Consider the following 27,785-nt stretch of genomic DNA (forward strand, 5'->3'; position numbering starts at 1 on the left):
TTGAGTTGGACTGGGATTTATTATCTCGACACAAAGCAGAACTCCATACATATTTGGGGGGGGGGGGGTATGCTCTGGGCACCGCCCTGGGACGTGAGGCGGCGGGCAATGGTGGTAGAAAGAAGAAGCGCGTCCTCAGAAGTTGGGCTTGTGCTTCTTGACCTCGACCATCAGGTGGTGGATGTTGATGAGCTCGGAGCGGACGGGCAGGGCCTTGAGCGGGGCCAGCGCCATCACCTTGTGGAAGCGGTGGTAGTACTGGATCAGCTGCGTCAGCGCCCCCTGCAGGCACAGAGGGAGATGTGTCAAAGGGGTTGCGTGGGATCTGGACAGGACCCAGAGACAATCCACCCACACTGCAGCCACCCCTGACAGTGTCTTCCTGGAGCGGCTGAGTTCCCAGCCATTTCCCCACTCCTCACAACCCACCAAAGAGAAATGGGGAGAAAACAGGGGGACCCCAAAATAGGATACCCCAGGATGTGGCTTTTGGGTGGGACACAGGGAATGTGGTCCCTAGCAAGTGCACAGGTGTGCAGGGGTGCATCAAGGGGGACCCTTGGTGAAACTCTGCACCCACGTTCCATTCCTCTTCCTTCCCTACCTCTCCCCCTCCTTCTGTGTACAGTCAGTCCTGTAGGGCTTTATAGGCCACTTGAAGGTGCCAGGATTTGAACCCAGCATCTTCAACAGGCAATGCCAGGTCTCTGCAGCCGAGCCACATGCGCCTTCATATGCCTGCCTTCCTATCCCCTCGCCCCTCTTTTCCTCCCTTTCTTCCTCTCCTCTTCATCCCTTCCTATCTCTCCCCTCCTTCTCTCCTCTTCTCCCCTTCCGTTTTTTCCCTTTCTGCTTCCCTCCCTTCCTGTGTTTCCTTCTCTCCCACCCCCTTGTCTTCCTTCCTTCCTTCCTTCCTTCCTTCCTTCCTTCCTTCCTTCCTTCCTTCCTTCCTTCCTAAAATGATCAAGGGTCTGGAGAACAAGCCCTATGAGGAGTGGCTTGAGGAACTGGGCATGTTTAGCCTGAAGAAGAGAAGGCTGAGAGGAGATATGATGAGAGCCATGTATAAATATGTGAGAGGAAGCCACAGGGAGGAGGAGGGAGCAAGCTTGTTTACTGCTTCTCTGGAGACTAGGACGCAATGGAAGAATGGCTTCAAACTACAAGAGAGGAGATTCCACCTGAACATGAGGAAGAACTTCCTGACTGTGAGAGCCGTTCAGCAGTGGAACTCTCTGCCCCGGAGTGTGGTGGAGGCTCCTTCTTTGGAAGCTTTTGAACAGAGGCTGGATGGCCATCTGTCAGGGGTGCTTTGAATGCAATATTCCTGCTTCTTGGCAGAATGGGGTTGGGCTGGATGGCCCATGAGGTCTCTTCCAACTCTTTGATTCTATGATTCTAGGATTCCTCTTTCCTCTCCTTACCTCTTCCCTCCCTCTCTCTCACCCTCCTTTTCTTTCTGCTCCTCCCCTCTCCTCTCCTCCCCTTCCTCCCTTCACTCCTTCCTTCTTCACAAAGACTCAGGCAGACAAGCCTGAATTGGCCAAAATCGCAGCTCCTTCTGTTCCAATGGAACTGCAGTTCCCATACACCAGCCTTGAGACATTGGACACCAAGTCCCACTCTACTCCCCAGGGAAGGGAGGAGACCCAGAGGTCTCAAGGGACCTGCATCTCGCTCCAGAGGGAAAGTGGGCAGGGTGGAAGACTCCTCTTGGCCCAAGAAAAGGATAACTGCGGCCACCCCAGGGCCCTTTGGCCTCCAGAACAGACCTTGCTGGTGGACCTCCTTCCCCAGATGCTGAATGTTGCAGGGGATTTTGGGGGAGTGGAAACACACAGACACAGGGCCGAAACCTATCTTCTTCTTCACCCAGCCTCAGACTTTGTGGCTGCCGCCCTTGGCCCCTCCCTGCTTCAGAGGAAGGTGAGGACCCCCCCCCCCCAAAGACTCACCTGGATGATGGTGGTGCCGTTCTTGAAGTTGGTGAAGGAGCGCATGACGTCTTGGCTCAGGGCCTCCACGGCCGACTTCCAGGTGGCGGCAAAGCCACGCACTAGCTGTGTCACCCGGGCTGCAGGCAAGCAGAGAGGGAGGGCAGAAATACATACATCAGGCATGGGTGGAGGGCTTAAGCTGCCCCCCTCCCAAAAAACCTCTCCTGGCACCAAGGCTATGCTACATTGCATCCAGAAGAGGAGAGTGACTGGAGTCCTGGCTCCCAACCTGGGGCAAATTCAAGAATGAGTTATTTCTCATGGTTCTAGGGGCCTCCTATACAGTATATCCATATATATTGTGACATACATGTCATGAAATCATGATGCATGGTTTGAATTGAATTATATGAAATGGTTGGGGCCTATATAGATGCCATCCTAACTATTAAAGCCTGGAAAAATACAAGAATTAATAGACTATAATTAAAGGTTGCTGATGAGAACTGTGACAGTGATTAATTGTTGAACTTTTGGAGGAAAAACAACATGTTTACATTATCAGAGACAATAGCTCTTTAAGTTAAGGAAATGTTTACAAGGTTCCTTATGTTAAGAAGGAAGTCAACACAAGGCTCCTTATGTTTACCAACTCCAATTAAGGAGAGTCAACATCTGCCCGGAACTGAGATGAAGCCAGGATGTTTTGGGCATTATAAAAATCTTGCTATATAAGAAACCTTATTACAATTCAAAATTGTGGCAGACCGGAGGAGTCTGGCCCACCTACCGCTCTGCTCCATGGGAAGGAGAGAGAGAGTTGGTGCATTTGGGAGTGGCAGATCTGCAATGGAAAACAGAAGTCTGCTCACTTGCTTCTTTCTCATAGGAAGGGAAAGGATGTGAAATATTGGAAAATTGGGAGATTTTTCAGAGAAACAATCCGGCCTAAGTGCTGGTTTCCTCCTTCAGGAGGAAGAATGATGATGTATGCATGTGATGAATGAATATGTCTAAGTGTGCATGCCAAGTAGATGTGGTAAAATCCCCGTTGTTTGTTAGCCAATGTAACTCTAAATCAGGGGGCCTCAAACTTTTGAAACAGAAGGCCAGGTCACAGTCCCTCAAACTGTTGGAGGGCCGGATTATAATTTGAAAACAAAAGAATTAATTCCTATGCACACTGCACATATCTTGTTTGTGGTGCAAAACCACTTAAAAACAATACAATAATTAAAATGAAGAACAATTTGAACAAATATAAACTTATTAGTATTTCAATAGGAAGTGTGGGCCTGTTTTTGGCTGATGAGTAGGATTGTTGTTGTTGTTGTTGTGTGCTTTCAAGTCATTTCAGACTTAAGTTGACCCTGAGCGAGGGCCGGGTAAAAGACCTTGGAGGGCCACATCTGGCCCCCGAGCCTTAGTTTGAGGACCCCTGCTCTAAACTGTTTGTGGATTCAATGTAGTTATACAGAATCTGTATTTCTGTATGTCCAATGCCGTTCTTTGTGTACAAGTGTAAAAGTTCTGATACCCTTTCCCATACTGGAAAATTGCAATTAAAAGAACCTATGCCTTAAAGTTATTGAAAAGTTATTCATAACATTTTAATTTTAATTTTAAAAATTAAAACCAGAATGTCCATGGAGGAGAGCTGGTGACCATGGAGATTCGCTCATAGAGAAAGAGAGGAGTGGAGAGGGCATGGGCAAACTTCAGCCCTCCGGGTGTTTTGGACTTCAACTCCCAGAAATCCCAGCCACCTTACTGGCTGTTAGGAATTGAGAGTTTATTACAATTTAATATGTTTAAGGGGTATTAATGTGTATTGATATGTCCATTGATTTCAGTGATTTTATATTGTTTTATTTTTCTATGTATAATGAGGCATTGAATTTTTGCCTAGATGTATACTGTACGCTGTTCTGAGTTACCCAAGGGGTGAGAAGAAGGGGAGAGTGGGCGGGGCTACCACCAAAATGTTCAATAATTGGTCTAGAACAGTGGTTCTCAACCTGGGGTCCCCAGATGTTTTTGGCCTTCAACTCCCAGAAATCCTAACAGCTGATAAATTGGCTGGGATTTCTGGGAGTTGTAGGCCAAAAACATAAGGGGACCCCAGGTTGAGAACCACTGGTCTAGAAGATTCCATAGCTGTCTGCTCAGATGCAGAAAATACCATATCTGAATTCACAGTGACCACAATGGAGATATATACACACACACACACAAAAATCAGCCCCTGTATATAGATATATATAGGCTGAATTTTGCTCGTGCCTGTTCTACAGCATAGATGCACCCCAAGGATTTCGTTTCAATTGCGGGATGCTTTGGTACCTTAACACTTTTGTTTTTGAAGAAAGAATCCTAATTATACAGCCACTGCAATGCACCCTTTTGGCCAAATTACAAATCACATTGGCACTTTTAACCAATGCGCATCACATTTGGCCCCACATACTTTTTTTGGTTTCAGGGTTTTGGAATGAGAGTTGGATCAATACTGTATTTTTCCTGCAGGTTTTGGGCTCAGCTGCACTCTATCCAGAGGCGGCCCTAAGTAATTTTCAACGGTAAGCAAACAGTATTTTGCCCCCCCCCCCCCAACCAATCATTGATATATATTTTCTGTTCGTCGTGGGAGTTCTGTGTGCCATATTTGGTTCAATTCCATCATTGGTGGAGTTCAGAATGCTCTTTGATTGTAGGTGAACTATACATCCCAGTAACTACAACTCACATATGTCACAGTCTATTTTCCCCCAAGAGCGCCTCAAGAGCGCCCCTGGGCAAAATCAACTATACTGCAAATGCTTACTTTGCGTAATGGATTGAGCTGCCCCTGACTCTATCAATCCCGCCATAGAGAGAGAGCAGGCTCACCTTCATCCCCGCGCAGGCGCTCCATCTGTCCCCGCTCCGCCAGCGCCTCCGCCTCCTTCACGAAGGCAATCATGCCCCCGAAGCCCGGGGCCAGGAGCTCCTCAATGAACTCCTGCAAAAGGGCGGCAAAGTGGGGAGTGTTTAAGCCCCCCATAATCCCAGAGGGGCCCCACACCCATCAGGGAAGGCAGGCAGAAGAGGGAGTGAAGGAGGGGATGGGATGCCTGAACCCATGTCTCCTGTTAGGGAAGAACTACCCAAACTTCCGTACAGTGGCCCTTATTTCTCATGCCAGTAAGGTAATGCTCAAGATCCTGCAAGGAAGACTCCAGCAATACATGGAGCGAGAATTGCCAGATGTTCAAGCTGGGTTTAGAAAAGGCAGAGGAACGAGAGACCAAATTGCCAATATCCGCTGGATAATGGAGAAAGGCAGGGAGTTTCAGAAAAACATCTACTTCTGCTTCATTGACTATTCTAAAGCCTTTGACTGTGTGGATCATAATAAATTGTGGCAAGTTCTTAGTGGGATGGGCATCCCAAGCCACCTCGTCTCTCTCCTGAGGAATCTGTACAAGGACCAAGTAGCAACAGTCAGAACTGACCACGGAACAACAGACTGGTTCAAGATTGGGAAAGGCGTACGGCAAGGCTGCATACTCTCACCCAACCTTTTTAACTTGTATGCAGAACACATCATGCGATGTGCGGGGCTGGATGAATGCAAAGCTGGGGTGAAAATGGCTGGAAGAAACATTAACAACCTCAGATATGCAGATGACACCACTCTGATGGCCGAAAGCGAGGAGGAGCTGAGGAGCCTTCTAATCAAGGTGAAAGAAGAAAGTGCAAAAGCCGGGTTGCAGCTAAACGTCAAAAAAACCAAGATTATGGCAACAAGAATGATTGACAACTGGAAAATAGAGGGAGAAACCGTGGAGGCCGTGACAGACTTTGTATTTCTAGGTGCAAAGATGACTGCAGATGCAGACTGTGGCCAGGAAATCAGGAGACGCTTCCTTCTTGGGAGGAGAGCAATGTCCAATCTCGATAAAATAGTCAAGAGTAGAGACATCAGACTGGCAACAAAGATCCATTGCCTAGTCCAAGCCATGGTCTTCCCTGTAGTCACCTACGGATGTGAGAGCTGGACCTTCGGGAAGGCTGAGCGAAGGAAGAGAGATGCTTTTGAGCTGTGGTGTTGGAGGAAAGTGCTGAGAGTGCCTTGGACTGAGAGAAGATCCAACCAGTCCATCCTCCAGGAAATAAAGCCCAACTGCTCACTGGAGGGAAAGATACTAGAGACAAAGTTGAAGTACTTTGGTCACATCATGAGGAGACAGGAAAGCCTAGAGAAGACAATTATGCTGGGGAAAGTGGAAGGCAAAAGGAAGAGGGGCCGACCAAGGGCAAGATGGATGGATGGCATCCTTGAAGGGACTGGACTGACCTTGAGGGAGCTGGGGGTGGTGACGGCCGACAGGGAGCTCTGGCGTGGGCTGGTCCATGAGGTCACGAAGAGTCGGAGACGACTGAACGAATGAACAAACCCTAAATATACAGCAGAGCATCCAAAAACAAAACAGGATACAAAAGTTGGGCATCAGCTCATTAGCAAGCAGAGCGTGAAGTGCCGTGCGATGTGGCTGTAAAGAATGTAGAGCTTAGGAGGAAAAACATGCAGAGTCCAATCTTAAAAATCACAAATGGCTTATTTACAACAATAAGAAATAACTGCATTTCTTAATAATCAAGAACTGGGCCTGAGTGACTCAAACACCCATCTCTTCTAAGGTTTCAAGAGAGGAAAAAACGCAATCATGACACACAAGCAGGGAGAGATCTCAAAGCACACAGCACAGACTCTCCAAACTAAAGTGTAAGAATGCAAAGGGCAGATTCAAAAAGCTTGCAGTAGAAAATGATCCATTCTACACAACCAATCGGAATGAGAGCAGACACAGAGAGAGAAGAAATTAGATATATTCCCAACTGTTATTCAGGAGACATGGGGGAAGGGAAACCCTTAGTCTATTCTAATGCTAACAAACTTCTCCTCATTGAGGACTTGAGACTTGGGCAGTATGGGGTTGAATTCCCACAGGTCCAAGGAACGAGATCCCACCCAAAGGAATGGGAAGAATGTCCTCATGGGAAGCTCTATATCAGTGTTTCTCAACCTGGGGGTCGGGACCCCTGTGGGGGTCGCGAGGGGGTGCAAAGGGGTTGCCAAAGACCATCAGAAAACATAGCATTTTCTGTTGGTGATGGGGGTTCTGTGTGGGAAGTTTGGTCCAATTCTATCATTGGTGGTGTTCAGAATGTTATTTCATTCATTTGAGAAATCCTTCTCAAATGTTAAGGTCTATTTTCCTCAAACTCCTCCAGTGTTCGCATTTTGGCATATTGAGTATTCGTACCAAGTTTGCTCCAGATCCATCATTGTTTGAGTCCACAGTGCTCTCTGAATGTAGGTGAACTACAACTCCAAAACTCAAGGTCAATGTCCACCACATCCTCCCAGTATTTTCTCTTGGTCATGGGAGTTCTGTGTGTCAAGTTTGGTTCAATTTCATCATTGGTGGTGTTCAGAATGCTCTTTGATTGTAGGCGAACTATAAATCCCAGCAACTACAGCTCTCCCAAATGACAAAATCAATCCCCCCCAACCCCACCAGTATTCAAATTTGGGCATATTGGGTATTTGGGATTTGAAAATATATCCTGCATATAAGATATTTACATTACGATTCCTAACAGTAGCAAAATTACCATTATGAAGTAGCCATGAAATGTTATGGTTGGGGGTCACCACAACATGAGGAACTGTACTAAGGGGTCGTGGCATTCGGAAGGTTGAGAAACACTGCTGTAGATGCTCCTCCATCTTGGGAGAGCAGAAGTCAACTGGGTTCCTCAAAGTCCATCCAGACCACCCTCTTCATCCATGCAGAGACACACAAGCAGAAGTTGTGTATCTCCGCATGGACGAAGGGGTGGTCTGGATGGTCTTCCCACCTCTCAGAGTCTCTGATTCTCTCATTCTAAGCCAAATTCAAGACCAAGCCACATCCACACACTTTGGGTTAAAACAGAGAGTGCACATGATAACACATTGCTGGGATGGTGTTTTCCTTTATGGCAGAAGCGGGTTGGACTGCTCCCCACCAATTCTCAGATTCTACATCATATCATCTACTAGTCTGGATCACATATCTAGATTCCCCTCCTTCCTAAGCTGAAGAGACCCAGTGACTGGGAAAGAGTATCCATGTGGGCTGGCTTGACCCCCCTTTCCACCACCTCCCCCCCCCCCCCCCCCACACACACACTACTAGTGCTAGGTCCCTCACTCACCTGCGTCCTTGCATTCAGCAATTGCTGGAAGCCCTCCACCTCCTTGCTCTCCTCCATGGCCCGCTCCTGCAAAGGGGGCAAGAGAGGCTCGGAAGAGGGCAAGGGAGGCCCTTCCACCCCAGGAAGAGGGAGAGAGGGATGCCCCCCCCCCAGACCCCCTTCTACACCCTCCCTCCACTACCCCCACTGACCATCAGGACGCCCAGCATCATGTCGTAGTTGTTGATGAGGAAGATGAGCTGCTCCTTGCGGGAGGAGAACTCGGCCGCCACCCGCAGGACAAAGTTCTCCACCTCCGTCTGGAAAGAGAAAGGGTCAGGCTAGATGGCTCTTGGGGCCCACCACAGAGACTCCGACAGTTGCTTCTAGGGGTCTATTTACTGCCACTGGGGTCCAAAATCTGAAGTGGATCCCCTTTGCTTCACTTTGGGGAGGGAGGGAGGGAAGGAAGGAGGCAGGCCACCTCCCCCACAATCCTCTTCTTCAGGGGGAAGTGTCCTCTGAAGGTGGAGTGTGGTCCTCCAGATGTAGTGGGGCTTCAACTCCCATCAATTTGGTGCAAATGATAAGGTGTGATGGGAACGGCAATCTCCGGGATCCCCATCCATCCTGCTGTAGCTCTTCCTTGAGAGGAATTGCCAAGGGGTGAACCCAATGATGGCCTCCCTAACCTTGAAGGTCAACAGGAGCCAATTCCCAGCCACACCAGTCTGGGCTGCTCTCTTTGACTGGGACCCAACCTCAGGATTTCTGTTTCTCAGTGTGGGGCTTCTGCCTTTCTCACTCTCCCCTGCTTGGTCTCCTTCCTTTGTTGCTGATGGTGGTCCCAATCCTACGTGTTCCTACAAGCCTCAGGCAGTGATCAGCCTCTGGTGCACCCTGGTCCTCAAGGGAGACCTGTTCTTCTAGAGGACTGGCCATCTGTCAGGGGAGATTTGAATGCAATATTCCTGCTTCTTGGCAGAGGGTTGGACTGGATGGCCCATGAGGTCTCTTCCAACTCTTTGATTCTAGGATTCTAGGAGACCAGCTCTTAAGGGAGAACCAGTTCTATGGAAGTTCAGCTCTCAAGGGAGTCCAGTTGTTCAATGGTTGCCCAGTTATGAAAGGAACACTTTTCTCAGGGGAACATGTTCCCACAGGCATGCAATCCTCAAAGGAAACCTGGAAACCAGTTTGCCCCTTCTCCCATCTCCCCCCCCCCCCCCGCCCAAGAAGCCCAAGCTCCCCACAGATGTGGCCCCGGCCTCCGTGGATGGCCCCTACCTGGAGCTGCCCCAGCAACGTGAGGGTCCGGTCGTGAGGGAAGGTCTGGTTGATGCTGACGATGGCGGAAGAGAACTCTGCGTAGCGACGGGTGATCTATGCGTGGAGGGAGAGGCAGAAGCAACACAACTCTCATGAGTGGACTGAATGGAATTGCATGATTGAGGCCTGGCTCGGGGCCTATTAAGGCTTGCCAAGGCTGAAGGCACCATCTTAAGAAGACCTAAAAGGCCTCAAATGACATTATGGAGGAGGTGAAGATTCACTGCGGCACAAAAACTGCTGAACTGGCAATAACTGAATTTTCTGGGGTCACCAGGACATGTTTACATGGTCAGAGACAATAATTCTTTAAGTTAAGGAAGTCAGAAGCAATGGTCCCTTACATTAAAGAAGACAACAACATCTGTCTGGAATTGATGGAGCATCAGGAAGTTTTAGCTGAATAACCAGCTGTCAATCAATCAAGAGAACAACAACAGCAAAAATGCTACATGAAGAGACACTTTCCTCTTGGAAAAGTGTGGCAGTTCTGTGAGGAATGGAGCCTGTCTACCCGCTGCCTCTTTCCAATAGGCTTGCTTGAAAAAAAATGGTTCAAAATTTGTTTTGGATCTAAAGTCAATTCCGATTTTAACAGAAAAAAAAGGTCAAAACTTTTCAAAACTTCCGAGACTTCCGAATCCTTTGTTAATGGTTTCAAAGTGTTATTTCCTGTTTCATTGGGTGGTCTTTACTTTGAAAGTAGTTGTTTTATTCCAGAAATGGAGGTGGGAGGGGGAGAAAAGGGAAGAAATCATGGGAGGAAAAGGAAACAAAGGGAATCCATGCTTTTGTTGTTCATTCGTTCAGTCGTCTCCGACTCTTCGTGACCTCATGGACCATCCCACGCCAGAGCTCCCTGTCGGCCATCACCACCCCCAGCTCTTTCAAGGTCAGTCCAGTCACTTCAAGGATGCTATCCATCCATCTTGCCCTTGGTCGGCCCCTCTTCCTTTTACCTTCCACTTTCCCCAGCATCATTGTCTTCTCTAAGCTTTGCTGTCTCCATGCAAACTGCCTTAAACTGCCTTAAACTGCATCTCTCACCCAAGGCTGACCGGGAGGGAATGACAACTGAAGGGAATCCATCCACACTGGTTTGAAAAACTGAATAATTTCCAACTCAGTTACTGATTCGTAAGAGAAATGGCGGAAAAAGCTTCGGAAGGGCAAAGGAACTTCCGGTTTCCTTAAAAACTTTGAAATTGCTTCAAAAAGGAAATCTTTCCGAATTTATTCTGAATTACGAAGATTCTGACCAAACCTAACCATGCCTACTTTCCAAGATGGCCTGAATGAAGAAGGTGGTGAGTATGGATGTGGAAGTATGGATGTGGAGTGAATGCTGGGTGAATGTTTCCCCTTTAGCCGTGTAACCAATATAGGTGGGTCTGGGTGTCTATTTCCTTCTTTGAAAGATCTTGGAGTCCTCGTGGACAACAAGTTAAACATGAGCCAACAATGTGATGTGGCAGCAAAAAAAGCCAATGGGATGTTGGTCTGCATCAATAGGAGCCTAGTGTCTAGATCTAGGGAAGTCATGCTACCCCTCTATTCTGCTTTGGTTAGACCACATCTGGAATATTGTGTCCAATTCTGGGCACCACAATTCAAGAGAGATATTGACAAGCTGGAATGTGTCCAGAGGAGGGCGACTAAAATGATCAAGGGTCTGGAGAACAAGCCCTATGAGGAGCGGCTTCAGGAGCTGGGCATGTTTAGCCTGAAGAAGAGAAAGCTGAGAGGAGATATGGTAGCCATGGATAAATATGTGAGAGGAAGCCACAGGGAGGAGGAGGGAGCAAGCTTGTTTTCTGCTTCCCTGGAGACTAGGATGCGGAACAATGGCTTCAAACTACAAGAGAGGAGATTCCACCTGAACATGAGGAAGAACTTCCTGACTGTGAGAGCCGTTCAGCAGTGGAACTCTCTGCCCCGGAGTGTGGTGGAGGCTCCTTCTTTGGAAGCTTTTAAGCAGAGGCTGGATGGCCATCTGCCAGGGGTGATTTGAATGCAATATTCCTGCTTCTTGGCAGAATGGGGTTGGACTGGATAATGGCCCATGAGGTCTCTTCCAACTCTTTGATTCTATGATTCTAAGTGCCTGACAGCAACCTGTCCCAATGAATATGGATTAAATAACATATTTAAGGTTCAAAAAGTATTCATGACACCCAGATCGCAAAGGGCTCACATCACAAGAAAAGAAATCCCACCTAAACATTAGGAAGAAGCCACTGTTCACTCTGACTGTGGACTATGGATGGTCTTGGAGGATGTTGGGCTCCCCTCCTTTGGATGCCTTTAAAGAGAAGTTGGAGAGGCATCTCTCAGGAGTGCTTTAACTGTGGACTCCTGCAGGGAGGAAGGGAGGGAGGGGCTGGGCTAGATGCCCCTTGAGGGCCCTTCTGGCTTTTGGCCCATCAAACTTCTTCTTCACAGACCTCCAAAGAAGAACATCCCACCCACCACCTTCCAAGGCAGTCCATATTCCACCGTCCAAAGTTCTAACAGCTGTGGAGGTCTTCCTGATGTTTGGCTGTGATCTCTTCTTTCTTGGGACCAGAAAGAAGAGATCCCAGAAACCTAACTCTCAAGCCTTCTTATCTCAACCTCATCTTCTCCAGGCTAAACATCCCCAGCTCATTCAACTGATCCTCAGAGAGATTCAGGGCTTCCAGACCTTTAGCCATTTTTGGTTTTCCTTCTAGCTTTATCCATCTCCTTCTGGAATGGCTTTACTCAGAACTGGGTGCAGGGTCATTCCAGGCCTCATTAAAGAACAACTGATTGGAACAATGACTTCCCATGACCTGGACGCAATCCTCCTCTTGAAGTAGCCAAGAATTGCTTTGGCTTTTTTAGCTGCTGCGTCACCCTGCTGGCTCACGTTCCCCTTGGGGACTGATGTCCCCATATCAGGAAACCACTGCTCCACCTTCTCTTTGTCAGGAGTCAATTTCTGACGGCATGAAGACATCACAAATTCCCTCTGTGACATCCTGACTGAATCATCCTGGCTGCCTTTTCTCTCTATGACATTTTGAAGCCAGGAGAGGGTGCTGGAAACCTTATATTGGAAACTTGTGAAGCAACAAGCTCTAATAAGGAAACGGAGAAGAGGGGGGAGATGGGCAGGAAAGGTGTATAAGAGGAAGTGGTGGTGGGAAAAATTCAGTAGTGTCTTTCTTTGCTGCAGAGATACAAGCAATACAGTATATTCATTTCAAAGCAAAACCGGCTTGTGAGTGATCATTTAATATTGCTATATAAAACCTACAGTCTTACACGCTTCTCGAGGCAGCTCTAGGGACTTACGTAGTGGGGCCTTGTGTCCAGGAAGCCCAGCTTCTGGGGGTCTGTGTTCTGGATGCTCTGGATGTTCAGCTCCAGGATGTGCTCGAAACGGGGCCACAGCATCTCCAGCAGGGTGTCCCAATACCTGCGGGACAGAGAAGAGAAGAGAGGGGGAATGGGGATTTTGGGGGGTCTGGCAAGCCACGAGTCTGGTGGCTCACTTAAGGTCTAGAAGAGTTGGAAGGGACACCAAGGGCATCATCAAAGAAGCCACCAAAGCCCTCCTGACATGGCTACCCAGCCTTTGCTTAAAGACCTCCAGAGAAGGCCAGTCCATCATCGTCATCAAAGAGGAAGGTGATGGCAGAATCCTAGAGTTGGAAGGGACCCCAAGGGCCATGCAATCCAGTCCTTCTTCCAGGCAGGTCAACACCACCAAAGGCCCCCTGAGAGCCTGGCACACTTGGGGTCTGTGAGGCCACGTTGGGGGCCTCCCATCAGCAAACAGAAGTGGCTGCTCTGTGGACTCATTGGTCATTGTCTCACTCACTTGTCAATGGCAGGGACATTGCGCTTGGCCATGATGGTCTTGAAGCGCAAGACGATGTGGATGCAGAGGAAAATGGCGATGCTGTCGTAGCAGTCGCTCACGTAGGCGTTCATGTGTTTCTGTTTGGAGAGAGAGAGAGATAGGCATCCTCCTTGACTTCGTCTCAAGCCTTTGGGGTTATTTGTAGGGCCATGTTCTCCATTGTTTAATTAATAGTAGCGCTCCCTTCTGAATATATGGGCTGCCTCTGTTTCAACCTTTGCAAGCTGCACTGATCCCCAAACTGGGGGAAAGCTGGGAATATAATAGGATTCAGTATAATAATAATAATAATAATAATAATAATAATAATAATAATAATCCTTTATTTGTACCCCGCTACCATCTCCCGAAGGACTCGGTGCAGCTTACAAGAGGTGCGGCTTACAGTATCTACAGTTTCACTGAGTCATGTTCCGAAACATAATAATTTGAAGTATTTTGGGTTGGCAGAAGCTGGGCCTAACAGCAGAAACTCATCCCGCTTCCTAGATTAGAACCGCCAACCTTTCGGTCAGCAAGTTCTGCAGCTTGGTGGTTTAACTCGCTGCACCACCATTTACAGTATTTATACTCCGCCCTTCTTACCCAGAAGGGCACCCAGGGCGGATCACAGAACACATATACAGCAAACATTCAGTGCCAACTGCATAATGACAAGACAGACAACAGATTGAGGTGTGTGTGTGTGTGTGTGGGTGTATATATATATATATATATATAGGCTTTCCCATCTTTCGGCATCTTTGGAGGCTGTGCTCAGTTCTGGCCACTGGGGGTGCTGCTGCTCCATCTTGTCAAAAAGCTTTCTTTGTTTGTAAACTTTCCTCCGAAACACTGTGCCTTAAATACCTCCCCACTTAATGTGGTTACTATTCATCTACTCACATTGCTGTTTTCGATACACTAGGTGGGCAGGGAGCTGGGCTGAAGGTCAGAAGCTCACCCTGACCTGGCTTTGAACTGTCAACCTTTACTGCAAGATTTACTGTAGCTGGTGATTAACCTGGTGTGCTAAAGCCGGCCCTAAACTAAACGAATACTAACCCTCCCAGATGTTCTTACCATGCAACGTACATTTCAAAATGAGGCATTAAAAATAGATTGAGAACGTGCTAAAATGGATGTGCCTAAGGGTGTTCTCTCACCTTTCCCAGCCCTAAACACCGTCACTTTATCATCAAACTAACATTAACTTCATCCCAAAACTCTTTTAAGGGATGTATTTTATTTATCCCACCCAAATGATGTCACACTCATGTGCAAGTGAAGCTACAGGATGGCCCCCACATACACAGGACCATTATCCATACTTTTATTGATCAGCCTATCTACATACATAAAAATATAATGTTTGTTTGTGGGATTAACATAACTCAAAAAGCACTGGACAAACTGACACCAAATTTGGACACAAGACACCTCTCAGGCCAACGAGTGACCATCACTCTAAAAAAAAAACCCTACTAAAAAACAGAAGAGACTTAAAAGCCAAAAAAACAAAAAATACATTACAACACATGCGTAAAACCACACACACACAAAATGTAATGTTCATTTGTGGGATTAACAGAACTCAAAAACTACTGGATAAATGGACACCAAATTTGGACACAATAGACCTATCAGGCCAACAAGTGACCATCACTCATAAAAACACTGAAAAACACAGCGGAAGAGACTTAAAAAAACCAAAAAACCAAAATTACAATGCATGCACAAAACCATATATATATATATATATATATATATATATATATATATACACGCAAACACACATATACACAAATATATACACACACATATACACAGACTGGGCCACAGTAATGTATGGCAGGGGACGGCTAGTGTATACACACACACACATATACACAAATATACACACATAAAACGCATATACACAGACTGGGCCACAGTAACGCGTGGCAGGGGATGGCTAATGACAAAATAATCTTCTAACTCCTCCATTGCAACCAATCCCAACAGAAGCCTAAACTTCCTGTCCCAACCCAACCTGCAACCGGACTCTAAGCCTTGGGGGTGATTCCCCCTCCCTCCAGGCCCCCCATGGCCACAGACAGTGGTGTAATACCCGAATAAGACTCACCAGGAACATGGCCAGGGTCTTCCCCATGACGGCGTGGAAGAGGTCCAGGGCGGGGGTCCCGGTCACCAGGAAGAAGTCACAGAGGAAGAGGAACTCCCGGCAGCTGTTGTCCAGCAAGGCATAGTGCTGGCTGCGGAAGAGGGACTCAAAGGGGTACTTCGGGAAGCGGAGAGGAAGGAGACGACAGGGAAAGGGAAGGGGTCAGGTGGAATAGTTAACATAGAATCCTAGAGTTGGAAGAGACCTCATGGGCCTTCATCCAGTCCAGCCCCATTCTGGCCATCCAGTCTCTGTTTAAAAGCTTCCTACAAGAAGGAGCCTCCACCACACTCCAGGGCAGAGAGTTCCACTGCTGAACGGCTCTCACAGTCAGGAAGTTCTTCCTCATGTTCAGATGGAATCTCCTCTCTTGTAGTTTGAAGCCATTGTTCCATTGCGTCCTAGTCTCCAGGGAAGCAGAAAGGAAGCTTGCTCCCTCCTCCCTGTGGCTTCCTCTCACATATTTATACATGGCTATCATATCTCCTCTCATCCTTCTCTTCTTCAGGCTAAACATGCCCAGCTCCTTAAGCCACTCCTCATAGGGCTTGTTCTCCAGAACCTTGATCATTTTAGTCGCCCTCCTCTGGGCACATTCCAGCTTGTCAACATCTCTCTTCAACATCATCATATACATCAGGCATGGGCCAACTTGGCCCCTCCCTTCAGGTGTTTTGGACTTCAACTCCCACAATTCTTAACAGAACTGTGGGAATTGAAGTCCAAAACACCTGGAGGAAAGGCCCAAGTTGGCCCATGCTTGGACTTGATGCCCCCAAGGGAAGAAGGACTCCAAAGCCCATACGCTTACCCGGACGTCGCTCTTCTGTGCGGAATGGGGGACAATGATGGGCCCCTCCAGCTCGGCCGCCCCGATGACGCTACCTCGGTTCCCCAGCGTGAAGACCGTGTTGCGGTTCCGGAGGGAGGGCTTGGAGAAGAAGCGTGGGCCCGGGGCCAGAGTCAAGGATTGAACACACTGCTTACTGCTTTGGGATGACCACCCCAGACCCAGGCCCCTCATTCTGCTCCCAATAGGGGTTAATTGGGGCTATTGGACAAAAACTCAGGGAGACCAGGATGCAAATCCTTGCTCTGCTGTGGAAACCCAATGGCTGACCTTGCCCAGGTCACGCTCTCTCAAATTCTGTCAAGAAAGCTTCATGGTGCATTCACCTTATGGAGGAGAAGGATTGGCCTAACTTCAAGAGAGTGGTAATTTATTAATAACAGGATGCTGGGGGACTGTCTCGTTGTGGGATTTGTGAGCAAGTCCTTTGTTACTAAATTATATGATGTCACACAATTTTTGTTCCTGGGTTGCAAACTTCATTTCCTAATTGGTTCTCTCATAAGAACAAAGGAAAGGAATGGGAGCCCTCCTCATTCCCCCTCCCCCCCAGATGACACAACAAGGATATCCACATTCACACCTAGTTCCAGCAGACAAGAGTCCTTTGTCCCACCCTGGTCATTCCACAGATATATAAACCCTTTTTCCCAGTTCCAACAGACCTCACTGCCTCTGAGGATGCTTGCCATAGATGCAGGCGAAACGTCAGGAGAGAATGCCTCTAGACCATGGCCATATAGCCCAAAAAAACCTACAACAACCCAGAGATTCCGGCCATGAAAGCCTTCGACAATACAAGGATATCCTTCTTGGCTGTGTCTTCCACTCCCATGAGGTCATCCTTCTCGGCCACTTCCTCGTACTGCATCCAGAGACAGACAGAAGGAAGTCAACAGGAAGCAGAGTGGCAAGACCATGGGGCCAGAGAAGATCCAGAGGACCATCCCCCAAACGTGAGGAGGACATCACCCTCCTCCTCCTCCTCCCTCCAAATCTCACCTGGACCTTCATCAGGCGGCTGGTGTAGGACTTGAAGTAGCTGAGGTAGATCTTGCTCATGGTCTCCATGTACTCGTCCCGGACCTCCTTGGCCACCGCGCGCTCGTGCCCCAGGAGGAACTGGTAGAAGAACCTGAGGAAGAGGGAAGGAAGGAAGGAGGGAGGGAGGGAGGGAGAGAGGGAGGGACGGAGGAAGGAAGGCCATGCATGGGGCGCTGTACACTGCATTGCATTGCTACACCGTGAGTGCGGGGAAGAGTAAACCACTGACCACCTGCTGCAATGCAACCTGAGCCCTGCCACATGCACAATGGAGGACCTCCTTGCGGCAACACCAGAGGCACTCCAAGGGGCCAGATACTGGTCAAAGGACATTTAATCAACTACCAAGCTTGCAAACTTTGTGCTTTTGCTTGTCTGTTTGTTTGTTTGTTAAAAAATGCAATGCAACTGTTTGGTCTGCCCCTGACACGATAAATAAATAAGATAAGCATGTGTTCAGCTTCCAACGACATACAGCTAGGATAGACATGTTTTTGCTACTTCTGTAAATAGTCTGTAGTTTTAGTAATTGCAATAAAAAGTTAAGTGCCACTCCAGACTTTGGAGCTGACTGAAGTAGCACGCTTCATTATTTACTTTTTGTGCCTTTGAGTGGAAACTCAGAAGTCAATAAATCAATATTTGTCCCACTGAGGCCTTCTCACACTGAGGGCTCTCTCAGACTGACCCTTTTCTCCCACTGAGGAGAACTAACACTGAGGCCTACTCATACTGAGGCCTACTAACACCCTGAGGTCCTTTCCCCACAGATGACCTCTCACAGACTGAGGGCCACTAAGCGACAGGCACACCTGCTTATACCAAACTGCAGCTTTTGCTGGGTCATTGCATCCATTGAACCATTTCAGTGCTTGACTCACATTTTTGTAGTTAAAAATACCTCGTTAATTTTTGATATTTCTGACAGTCTTGTCCAACTCACCACTCCCTTCCTCCCCTTGCAGGCTGCTGCCCTTCCTACCTGTACTTAAGCAGGGCATTCTGGGGGATCTGGTAGTTGGTCATCGGCTTCCGGAAGGAGTAGATCTTCTGAAGGATGAACTCCCGGATCTTGGCCACCGCCTGGCAGAGGATATAATGAAGAGGGTCAGGCGAAACCATGGAGATGTAGGAGCAGAAATGCCCTCCCTCCAGAGCAGGCACGGGCAAACTTTGGCCCTCCTTCAGGCTGTTAGGAATTGAAGTCCCAAACACTTGGAGGAGGGCCAAAGTTGGCCCATGCCCATTTTAAACTAATGTGATTAAGAGGTGGTAAGAAGACCGAAAAGGGCTGAATTTCTCTCTTTTTAATAGGAAAGACCTCCAGGCGGAGTGTTCCTACTTTCACTGACTTTGTTCTGTGCTATCGTTTCACCAGAAATGTAATAAGAAATTCAATGTGCAGATTTGATATAATGATGTGTGCGAATGAATGGAAGAATGAAAGGATGTTTGCATGGGCTGATATGAGCGGGGTAGAAATAATGCAAATAAATAAATAAATAAATTTGGAAACACCAGTATAATATTAAGGTCTGCAATGACTAACTACCTGCTTGCTGGACTTGCTAATGAGAAACCCTGATAGGAATTGGGACAGTGATAACAGAAATATTTGCAACATTCTTTATGTTAAGAAGGAAGTCAACATAAGAATAACACCAATCAAGAAGATCAACATCTGGCCAGGAAACTGGGATGGATCCAGGATGGAAGATGTCTATCATTCATTTACAACTTTGGGACGACATCAGTAGAATATTCCTATAAAAGACTCAGTCTAATAATGATCAAAGTGTGGCAGACCTGAGGAGTCTGTCCACCCGCTATGCTCGGTTCCATGGGAAGGAGAGAGATGGTGTATTCGGAGAGTGTCAAATCTGCTCTGGGAAAGCATGATTCTGGTCACTTTGGGGCTTCTTTCTCAAGGGAAGAGGAAGAAGTGCACTTTTGGAGTCTTGGATTTTGTGTATGGAGTCAGGTTCTGCTGTCTGGAAAACACAGATCTGGTCCTTGGCATTGTGCTTAGGGAAAGAAGTTTTAGCATTTTGGCATTTTGAAGTCATGGAAGTTATGGAACTATGCATCACTTTTCACCCATGTTCCAGCATCACTTCCAATTTTAATTTTACATTTGGCCTTCCCACAGTTTTAATGATGTGGTCTTATTGTTAATGTTGTATTATTTTATTGTCCATGTTTTTATTTTAATTGCTTGTATTGTTGTTTTATTGCTTGTATTGTTGTATGTGGGCTCGGCCTCATGTAAGCCGCACCGAGTCCCTTGGGGAGATGGTAGCAGGGTATGAATAAAGTGTTATTATTATTATTTATTATTGGCAGGCTGCAGGAAAGCAGGGTCTGGCCTAAGAGGTGCTTCTCCAAGGAGGGAAAAAATGATATGGTAATATTTGGGTGCATGTGGATGAATGTATGTACATGTGGTGTGAATGTTGAGTGAAAATGTAATTCCCCTTTGTTTGCTTGTTAACCAATGTAATTGTGAATCCAATGTGGTTGCATAGAATCTGTATGTCTGTACATCCAATGTTATTCTTTGTCTATTTTTTTTCTGTAATCGGATGTTTCCTCTCACGCTGGAAATTGCAATAAAATGAACCTATGCTTCCAAGTCATTGAAAAGTCTTTCATGTCAGAGACTCCTCACATCTTAGGTTTGTAAAGGGAATGGAAACCATAGCAGGTTTGGGGGGACTTCTGGCCTGGATCTCTCCAAAAGGAAGCCCTTCCCCTTTTGGCACCTTGGCCTTGAGCTTGTCCAGGACATCGGCCACGTCTGCGCAGGCAGTGGTCTCACGGAAGGCCTGCTCCTTGACGGCATTGATCTTGTTGTTCAGCTCATGGAGCTGCTCCAGGAAGGCCTGCTCCGTCACCGGCGTCTCCAGGATGGTGCTGGAGGGAGGGAGGGAGGGGAGGAGGGTCAAAGAAGACAGGTAAGAATGGCCTTCATCCAAAGATGCCATTGGGGTGGGATCTGCATAAAGTTTCCCATTTGGAAGGGAAATAGTGTGTAGGGGCTGAAAAGGAAAGCATAGTTAATGACAGTGAATATTAATTAATGCAGTGCTTTGCTGGCAGACAAATCACTGAGCAATTTAAGATGGAATTAAAATGTTGTTTTTATTGTTCTTTGTACCCCCCTTTTTCCCACTAAAAAAGATACACCAGGCAGCTTACAGTAAACCAATACAATCTATATTGGCTTACAGTAAGTCATTTCCAAGAAAATGTTGAAAATGTTGACCATTCTAAGAAAATTAGAAAATGTGGGCCATTTCCTCTACCTTGGCAGCCACCTCTCTACCAAAGTCAACATCGACACCGAAATACACCGGCTGAGCTCTGCGAGTGCAGCATTTTTCCGAATGAAGCAGAGAGTGTTTGAGGACAGCCGTAGGGAAACCAAGGGGCTTCTTTATAAAACTATTGTCCTCCCAACCCTGCTCTATGCCTGTGAGACGTGGACTGTCTACAGGCATCACATGCAACTCCTGGAACGATTCCATCAGTGCTGCCTCCGGAAAATCCTGCAAATCTATTGGGAAGACAGGCAGACAAATGTCAGCGTGCTGGAAGAAGCAAAGACCACCAGCATCGAAGTGATGGTCCTCCGCCATCAACTCCGCTAGACCGGCCATGTTGTCTGGATACTTGACCACCGTCTTCCAAAGCAGTTGCTCTACTCCGAACTCAAGAATGGAAAACGGAATGTTGGTGGACAGGAAAAGAGATTCAAATATGGGCTCAAAGCCAACCTTAAAAACTCTGGCATAGACACCAAGAACTGGGAAGCCCTGGCCCTTGAGCGCTCCAGCTGGAGGTCAGCTGTGACCAGCAGTGCTGCAGAATTTGAAGAGGCACAAATTCTTATTATTATTAAACTTTATTCGTACCCTGCTAGCATCTCCCGAAGGACTCGATGCGGCTTACATAGGCCAAGGCCTCAAAACACAACACAACAGTACAACACCTCAAGCAAATTAAAAACAGTTAAGCAATATTAACAACAAGCAATAAACAGTACATCAAGACACTATAAAACTGGGCCAGGGGAAAGAGAGAAACGTGCCAAGGGGAAGGCGCATCAAGCCAACCCCGACCAGGACCGCCTTCCACGTGGAATCCAATGCCCTCACTGCGAAAGAAGATGCAGATCAAGAAGAGGGCTCCACAGCCACCTACAGACTCACAAGAATTCTGATCCTGGAAGACTATCCTACTCGGCTAACAAGGGATTGCCTAAGTAAGTAAGTAAGTAACAGTAAGCCAATACAATCCCTGAGTCACCTTCAGGCTGATATGGGCAGGATAGAAATAATGTAAATAAATAAATAAATAATAAAACCGAAAAAGGCAAGACCTGATCATGGCGTTGGGCACCACCAGCTCGTCCACCAGCTGGGAGAGGCGGCCGCGGACGGCCTGGCGGTTGCGGAGCCGGACGTTCATGGCCACCGACTGCTCCTGCAGGGTCTGGATCTCGCAGCTGATGCTGCTCAGGTCCGACTGGAAGGAACTCAGCATGGCCTCCATGCGCTGATTGGAGGAAGGCACAGAGAAGGGAGAGAAGGATTACGACAGGTATGGGCCAACTTGGGTCCTCCCTCCAGGAGTTTTGGACTTCAACTCCCACAATTCCTAACAGCCTACCGGCTGTTAGGAATTGTGGGAGTTGAAGTCCAAAACTCCGGGAGGGAGGGCACAAGTTGGCCCATGCTTAATGTAAAACTGAGCAAGAATTGAGTGTATCCCCACTAAGCAATACTATGTTGCACTCCAGGCCAGAAAGGCCTCTGATTGTAAACACCACACAGCTGAGTGAAACGCAGATAATTAAAAGCAGTAGCAGTAAAAAGCAATCTGCAAAAATAGGTAAATCCAATTAAGTAGAAAGGAAAGATAGGAACAGCAAATCCAGAAAACAGTCCATCACAGTTCATGACAAATACTGGAACTTCCAAAACCCCAAAACTTGAGCATGAATCAAACAAGGCACTACAGCATGGAATTACAAGGTACTTGATACAGAAACCTATCCAAGGCAAGGCTGCCAGGGACCTGAGACGACGTCTTGACTCAATTCCAACGTTGCTTCATCTGACTACAGATTTTGTACTTGGCACTTTTATCCCCTAATCTACTCTATAACCAAAGCAGCAAGGAACGGACTGGGTCTCAGCCTTGAATCTGCTATCAGTCACTCCTGAAATCTGGCAGAGCGCCTGGTTTGCTTTCCTTTGCTAACTGAAAGCACTTCTCCTATCTACTGGCTCACTGATTTCTGCAGCTGGCCCAGGTGCCAAGCCTTTCTCAGGCTCAAAGCCTTGGGAATGGTATGATAGCAATAATAATAATAATAATAATAATAAACTTTATTTATACCCTGGCTCCATCTCTCCAAGGGACTCGGAGCGGCTTACATGAGGCCAAGCCCAACAACAGATCAATAAAAACAACAAGCAATAAGCAAATAAACAATACAATTAATATAAGTCACATATAGACAAAACACATAGAGATTTAGGCAATTCAGGCCCAAGGAACAGATCATCATCCCCAAACCCTTTAGGAACATTCTCATCAGAAAAGTCACTTTGAACAGGAACCCCATCGTCATTCTCTGCATCTAGAGCAACTTCATCATTAGACACATGAATCTCATTGTCACTCGCAACATCCAGAGTACCCTGATCAGTAGACACAACCACAAGCTGAACTCTGACATAGTCTCACCTCCAGGACTGCATCACAGGCTGTGATCTGGGTATGGAGCGAGGCAATGTTCTTACTCTCCTTGATGTCTGGAGGAGGCCATTAAGGATGACACAGAGGAACCTGAATGTGAGGCCCCCAAATGGGAGTCCCCAGCCCCTTACTCCCACCCCAGACCTCCAAAGGGCCCCTCTGCCCCCTTCCTCTGCAGGCCCTTCTCCAAGGATGAGAGGATGCAGTCCTTGATGGAGGCGTTCTCAATCTGCTGCAGCTCCAGCTCCACTTGCTTGGAGTACTGCCTCAGGTCCACCCCCTGCAAAACAAAGACAGGGACATGTTACGGGCTCCAGGCCACTCCTAACAAGCCCCTCACGCCTGACTCAAGGCTCTTCCAGCCCCACCAGGACCCCCTCTCACCGTTTTCAAGGCCTCCTGCACCAGAGCGTCTTCCAGGTTGGCTTGTATGTGGCCTGGAAAGGAAGGCAGAGAGAAGGCAGAATGCATCACAACAAGGAGGACAGAGGGAAATCATCCAGAGAAAGTAGAATGAATTGCAGAGAAGACAAACTGACTCATTCAGAGAAGACAGGGAATCACAGAGAAGACAGGGAAAATAAATAAACAAACAAATAAATAAATAAATAAAAACTTTATTTATATACCGCTCTATCTCCCTTCGGGGACTCAGAGCGGTTTCCACATATGCAAAATAATATGAAAACATACAATATAAAACAAAAACATAGTCATAAACTGTTGACACAACATATACATTAAAATCAATTTAATGTATATGTTGTGTTAAGAGTTTATGCCTATGGGAAAATGAATGGGAAAACCATTCAATGACCAAATCATTCAGAGAAGACAGAGAACAACAAAGACTAAATCATTCAAAGACAGATCATTACTCAGGGTCCAGCTACACTGCCAGACAATCCAGCTTCAGAATGAAGATTAACTGCTTTGAACTGGATTATATGAGTCTACACTGCCATATAATCCAGTTCAATCTGCATTCGGAAACTGAAACATTTGGGCCTCAGATAATTCTATGGAACACATTAAAGACACTCTTTTGTGTACTTTTGTTGTGCAGCTGCCCCAGGTGGGAGCTAGCTTTGAACTACATTAAGTGGTCAGTGATGATGGGACCTAAGCCTTCACCCAAAAGGCAAATGATGTTGATGGAAAGCAGAGGGAACTTCAGAGGCAGGACGTCACTGAAGAGTGGACAGAAACAGCACTGCCTTTCTGCTGAAAGGAGACCGACATGTTCCCTCTCCCTCTCATACAGACTGTGAGGTTTAGGAGGACACCCCTCACCCCCCACCATTTTGTACTCACTGTCCACTTCATCCAGGATGAACTCGTCGGAGGTGAGGTCCAGTTCCCCCAGGTTGAGCTGCAGGGGCTCCTCGCTCTGGCCCTGCAGATGGGGGGGAAGGGAGAAAAAAAGAGGCCGTTACGCTCTGCAGGGAGGCAGGCAAAGCAGCAGGAATAATAATAGTAATAATTTAATTTCTTGCCTGCCTCTCCTCATGGCTCGAAGCTGGTTATATATGATGATATGTTGGCTATTATTGCTTTTATGTTATTTATGCACTTGTTGTATTTTGTGTGTTTGCACCTTTGAGTGCTTTGTGAGCCACTCCGAGTCCCTTCGGGAGATGGTGGCAGGGTATATATATTATTATTGTTATTATTATTATTATTATTATTATTATTATTATTTTATTACAACACTGTAAAAGACACATTCACCAAAAATATTATTTAAAAATTATTTGTTTATTTATTTATGTACCTATTTATACCCCACCTTCCTCAACCCAGAAGGGGACTCAAGGTAGCTTATATTATTTACTAACTTGTGGACCCAGCAGTGCCCGGGTTATTTGGGAAACGCATTGTGTGCCAAGGTTGGACTTTATCATAGAATCCTAGAGTTGGAAGAGACCTCCTGGGCCATCATCCAGTCCAACCCCATTCTGCCAAGAAGCAGGAATATTGCATTCAAAGCACCCCTGACAGATGGCCATCCAGCCTCTGTTTAAAAGCTTCCAAAGAAGGAGCCTCCACCACACTCCGGGGCGAAGAGTTCCACTGCTGAACGGCTCTCACAGTCAGGAAGTTCTTCCTCATGTTCAGATGGAATCTTCTTTTATGTAGTTTGAAGCTATTCTTCCATTGTGTCCTAGTCTCCAGGGAAACTCCCTCCTCCCTGTGGCTTCCTCTCACATATTTATACATGGCTATCATATCCCCTCTCAGCCTTCTCTTCTTCAGGCTATTTATGTGGCTTGCAGTGGTCTCAGGAAGTTATTGAAGGTACTGTGAGTCCCATCGTCTGACTCATCAGTTACCCACCTTCGATGGTGCTGCTCTATCTCCATCGCCCACTGTTAAGAGCTTAGGTGTCGTCCTGGATTCACAGCTGACAATGTTTATTTATTTATTATTTATTTACAGTTCTTATATTCCGCCCTTCTCACCCCGCAGGGTACAGTCAACACATATATGGCAAACATTCAATGCCAGTTTTGACAAACAACGTCTAACACACAAATACACCAAGGCTATTTAACATTTTTCTGGCCGCCAGGGGAGCTGCTGCTTTTCATCGTCCATCAGCGACACCGATGAAGTTCTTCCACATTCCACATTCCCCGGAGTCTTTTTTCTTTATGGCCTCATAAATTAGTTAAATTTAGCCTCCCACACAAGGTGGTGCCTTATTTTCCTACTTGACAGATGCAACTGTCTTTCGCGTTGCAAAGGTCGACAACGGGCTACACAATGGCTGGACACCCACTCCAGCCCGGGCTGGCTTCGAACTCATGACCTTTTGGTCAGAGTGATCTTAATGCAGCTGACACTCAGCCAGCTGCGCCACAATCCTGGTGCTGGAATGGAAGCTCAGGTCGCTGCTGCCAGCAAACAGGCCTTTTTCCATCTACGACAAGTGAGGCAACTGGCACCCTACCTATCTGATGAGGCTCTGGCAACGGTCATCCATGCCACGGTTACATCTAGGCTGGACTATTGCAATGCCCTGTACGTGGGCCTTCCGATGTCTACAACCCGAAAGCTCCGTATTGTTCACAATGCGGCAGCCAGGCTACTCACAAGAATGCCCATGAAATGCTATAGAGCACCAGTCCTGCAACATTGACATTGGCTTCCAACTGAGTACCGTGGCCCCTCCTTCTCCCATCATCGGAGGCCGCAATGACCAGCCCAATGCAACTTACTCCATATACCGTGTCCTAGAGAAGTGCCCTTGGAAAGAACCAGGCGTAGATGGGCTTTCCCTATTTCTGCCCCTGCTTTGTGGAATTCCTTGCCACCCTACTTGAGAGCCATGCGTGACTTAGGGCCTTTTACTCTCGCACTTAAGACCTGGCTTAATAAGTTATTAAATGATGATGATGATGATGATGATCGTCCATGGTCCATCCTCCTCCAAACAGCACCAGGATGTAGAGTGGGTCATGGGGGCTCTGTGTGCCAAGTTTGGTTTTGATCAGTCATTGGATGTGGGTTGCAGCTGTCTCAGGAAGTGAGTGGAGGTACTTCAAGTCCCATCATCCATGGTCCATCCTCCTCTAAACTGCACCAGGATGAAGAGTGGGTCATGGGGGCTCTGTGTGCATAATTAGTCATTGGATGTGGGTCGCAGCTGTCTTGGGAAGTGAGTGGAGGTACTTGAAGTCCCATCCTCCTCCTTGAAACTCTGCCACGATGTGGAATGGGTCATGGGGGCTTTGTGTTGCAAGTCTTGTCTTTATTGGTAATTGGATGAGTGTCTCTGTGGTCTCAGGAAGTGAGTGAAGATACGGCAAGTCCCGGGCCTTAGTTTGAGGACTCCTGGTCAAGATGGAGGGAAGTCCTGGGGCCACTCTTTTCTGCCTTGGTCGTTGACTCTAAGCTGGAAGAGGGAGATTCCAAGAATCCCAGGCCTGGAGAACAGGAATAATCCCTATGAGGAGCGTCTTAAAGAGCTGGGCCTGTTGAGCCTCCAAAGACGAGGCTGAGAGAAGGAGTCCTGGGAGAAAGGTCTGAAAGGCAGTCCCAAGGAAGAGGGGGCCGGCTGAGGTGAGGCCGGAAGTGGGCCTCCCTGGGGGACCGGAAGTGGGGCCCGGTCCGTGTGCACCTACCTCATCCTCCTCGGCGTCCCTGGAGCGCAGCAGCAGCAACAGCCCGGGACCCCCGCCGCTGCCTCCGCCGCCGCCGCCCTCCTCCTCCTCCGTCGCCGACATCACGCCGCTCGCCCGCCTGCCTGCCTGGCTTCTCCCTCAACGCTCTGGACACATCCGGGTCTCCCAGGGAAGCCACTTCCGGTCTCCTAGGCGCTCCCTCCCCTTCGAGACTACAAGACCCGGCATGCACCGCGCGGCGGAGCGGAAGGGGCGGGGCCTGGCTGGGAAAAGAAGGAAGACTGGCACTGTTTCCAGCTGGGGATCTCTCAGCAACACTGGGTTAGGGTTAGTAGAACAAAACACAATAATAGTAAATGTATTCGTATAATACAATTAAGACACATATATTAAAAGGCACAGAGCAAACATATACATATACTAATATTAGTATAAGACTATTAAGTATAATATTAGTATAAGACTATTTATTATT

The 27,785-nt window shown here is 47.4% G+C and overlaps 1 protein-coding gene across 1 annotated transcript; it reads right to left on the reverse strand.

Annotated features, from left to right (window-relative positions):
* VPS52 (VPS52 subunit of GARP complex) lies at positions 1–27,496 on the reverse strand. Its single transcript, XM_060760559.2, has 20 exons — positions 27,311–27,496; positions 24,498–24,579; positions 23,568–23,620; positions 23,388–23,463; positions 23,172–23,239; positions 21,799–21,974; positions 20,180–20,330; positions 18,400–18,500; positions 17,376–17,508; positions 17,181–17,238; positions 16,335–16,468; positions 15,485–15,640; positions 13,339–13,457; positions 12,810–12,933; positions 9,450–9,545; positions 8,375–8,482; positions 8,184–8,249; positions 4,827–4,938; positions 1,956–2,074; positions 1–282 (listed from the first exon to the last, which is right to left on the reverse strand). Exons 1-20 carry the CDS (start codon positions 27,410–27,412, stop codon positions 136–138), a joined length of 2,181 nt encoding a protein of 726 aa, XP_060616542.2. The 5' UTR covers positions 27,413–27,496; the 3' UTR covers positions 1–135.
* Positions 27,497–27,785: the final 289 nt, after the last annotated feature.

Source organism: Anolis sagrei, chromosome 2 (genome assembly GCF_037176765.1).
Source record: "Anolis sagrei isolate rAnoSag1 chromosome 2, rAnoSag1.mat, whole genome shotgun sequence".
NCBI lineage: Eukaryota > Metazoa > Chordata > Lepidosauria > Squamata > Dactyloidae > Anolis > Anolis sagrei.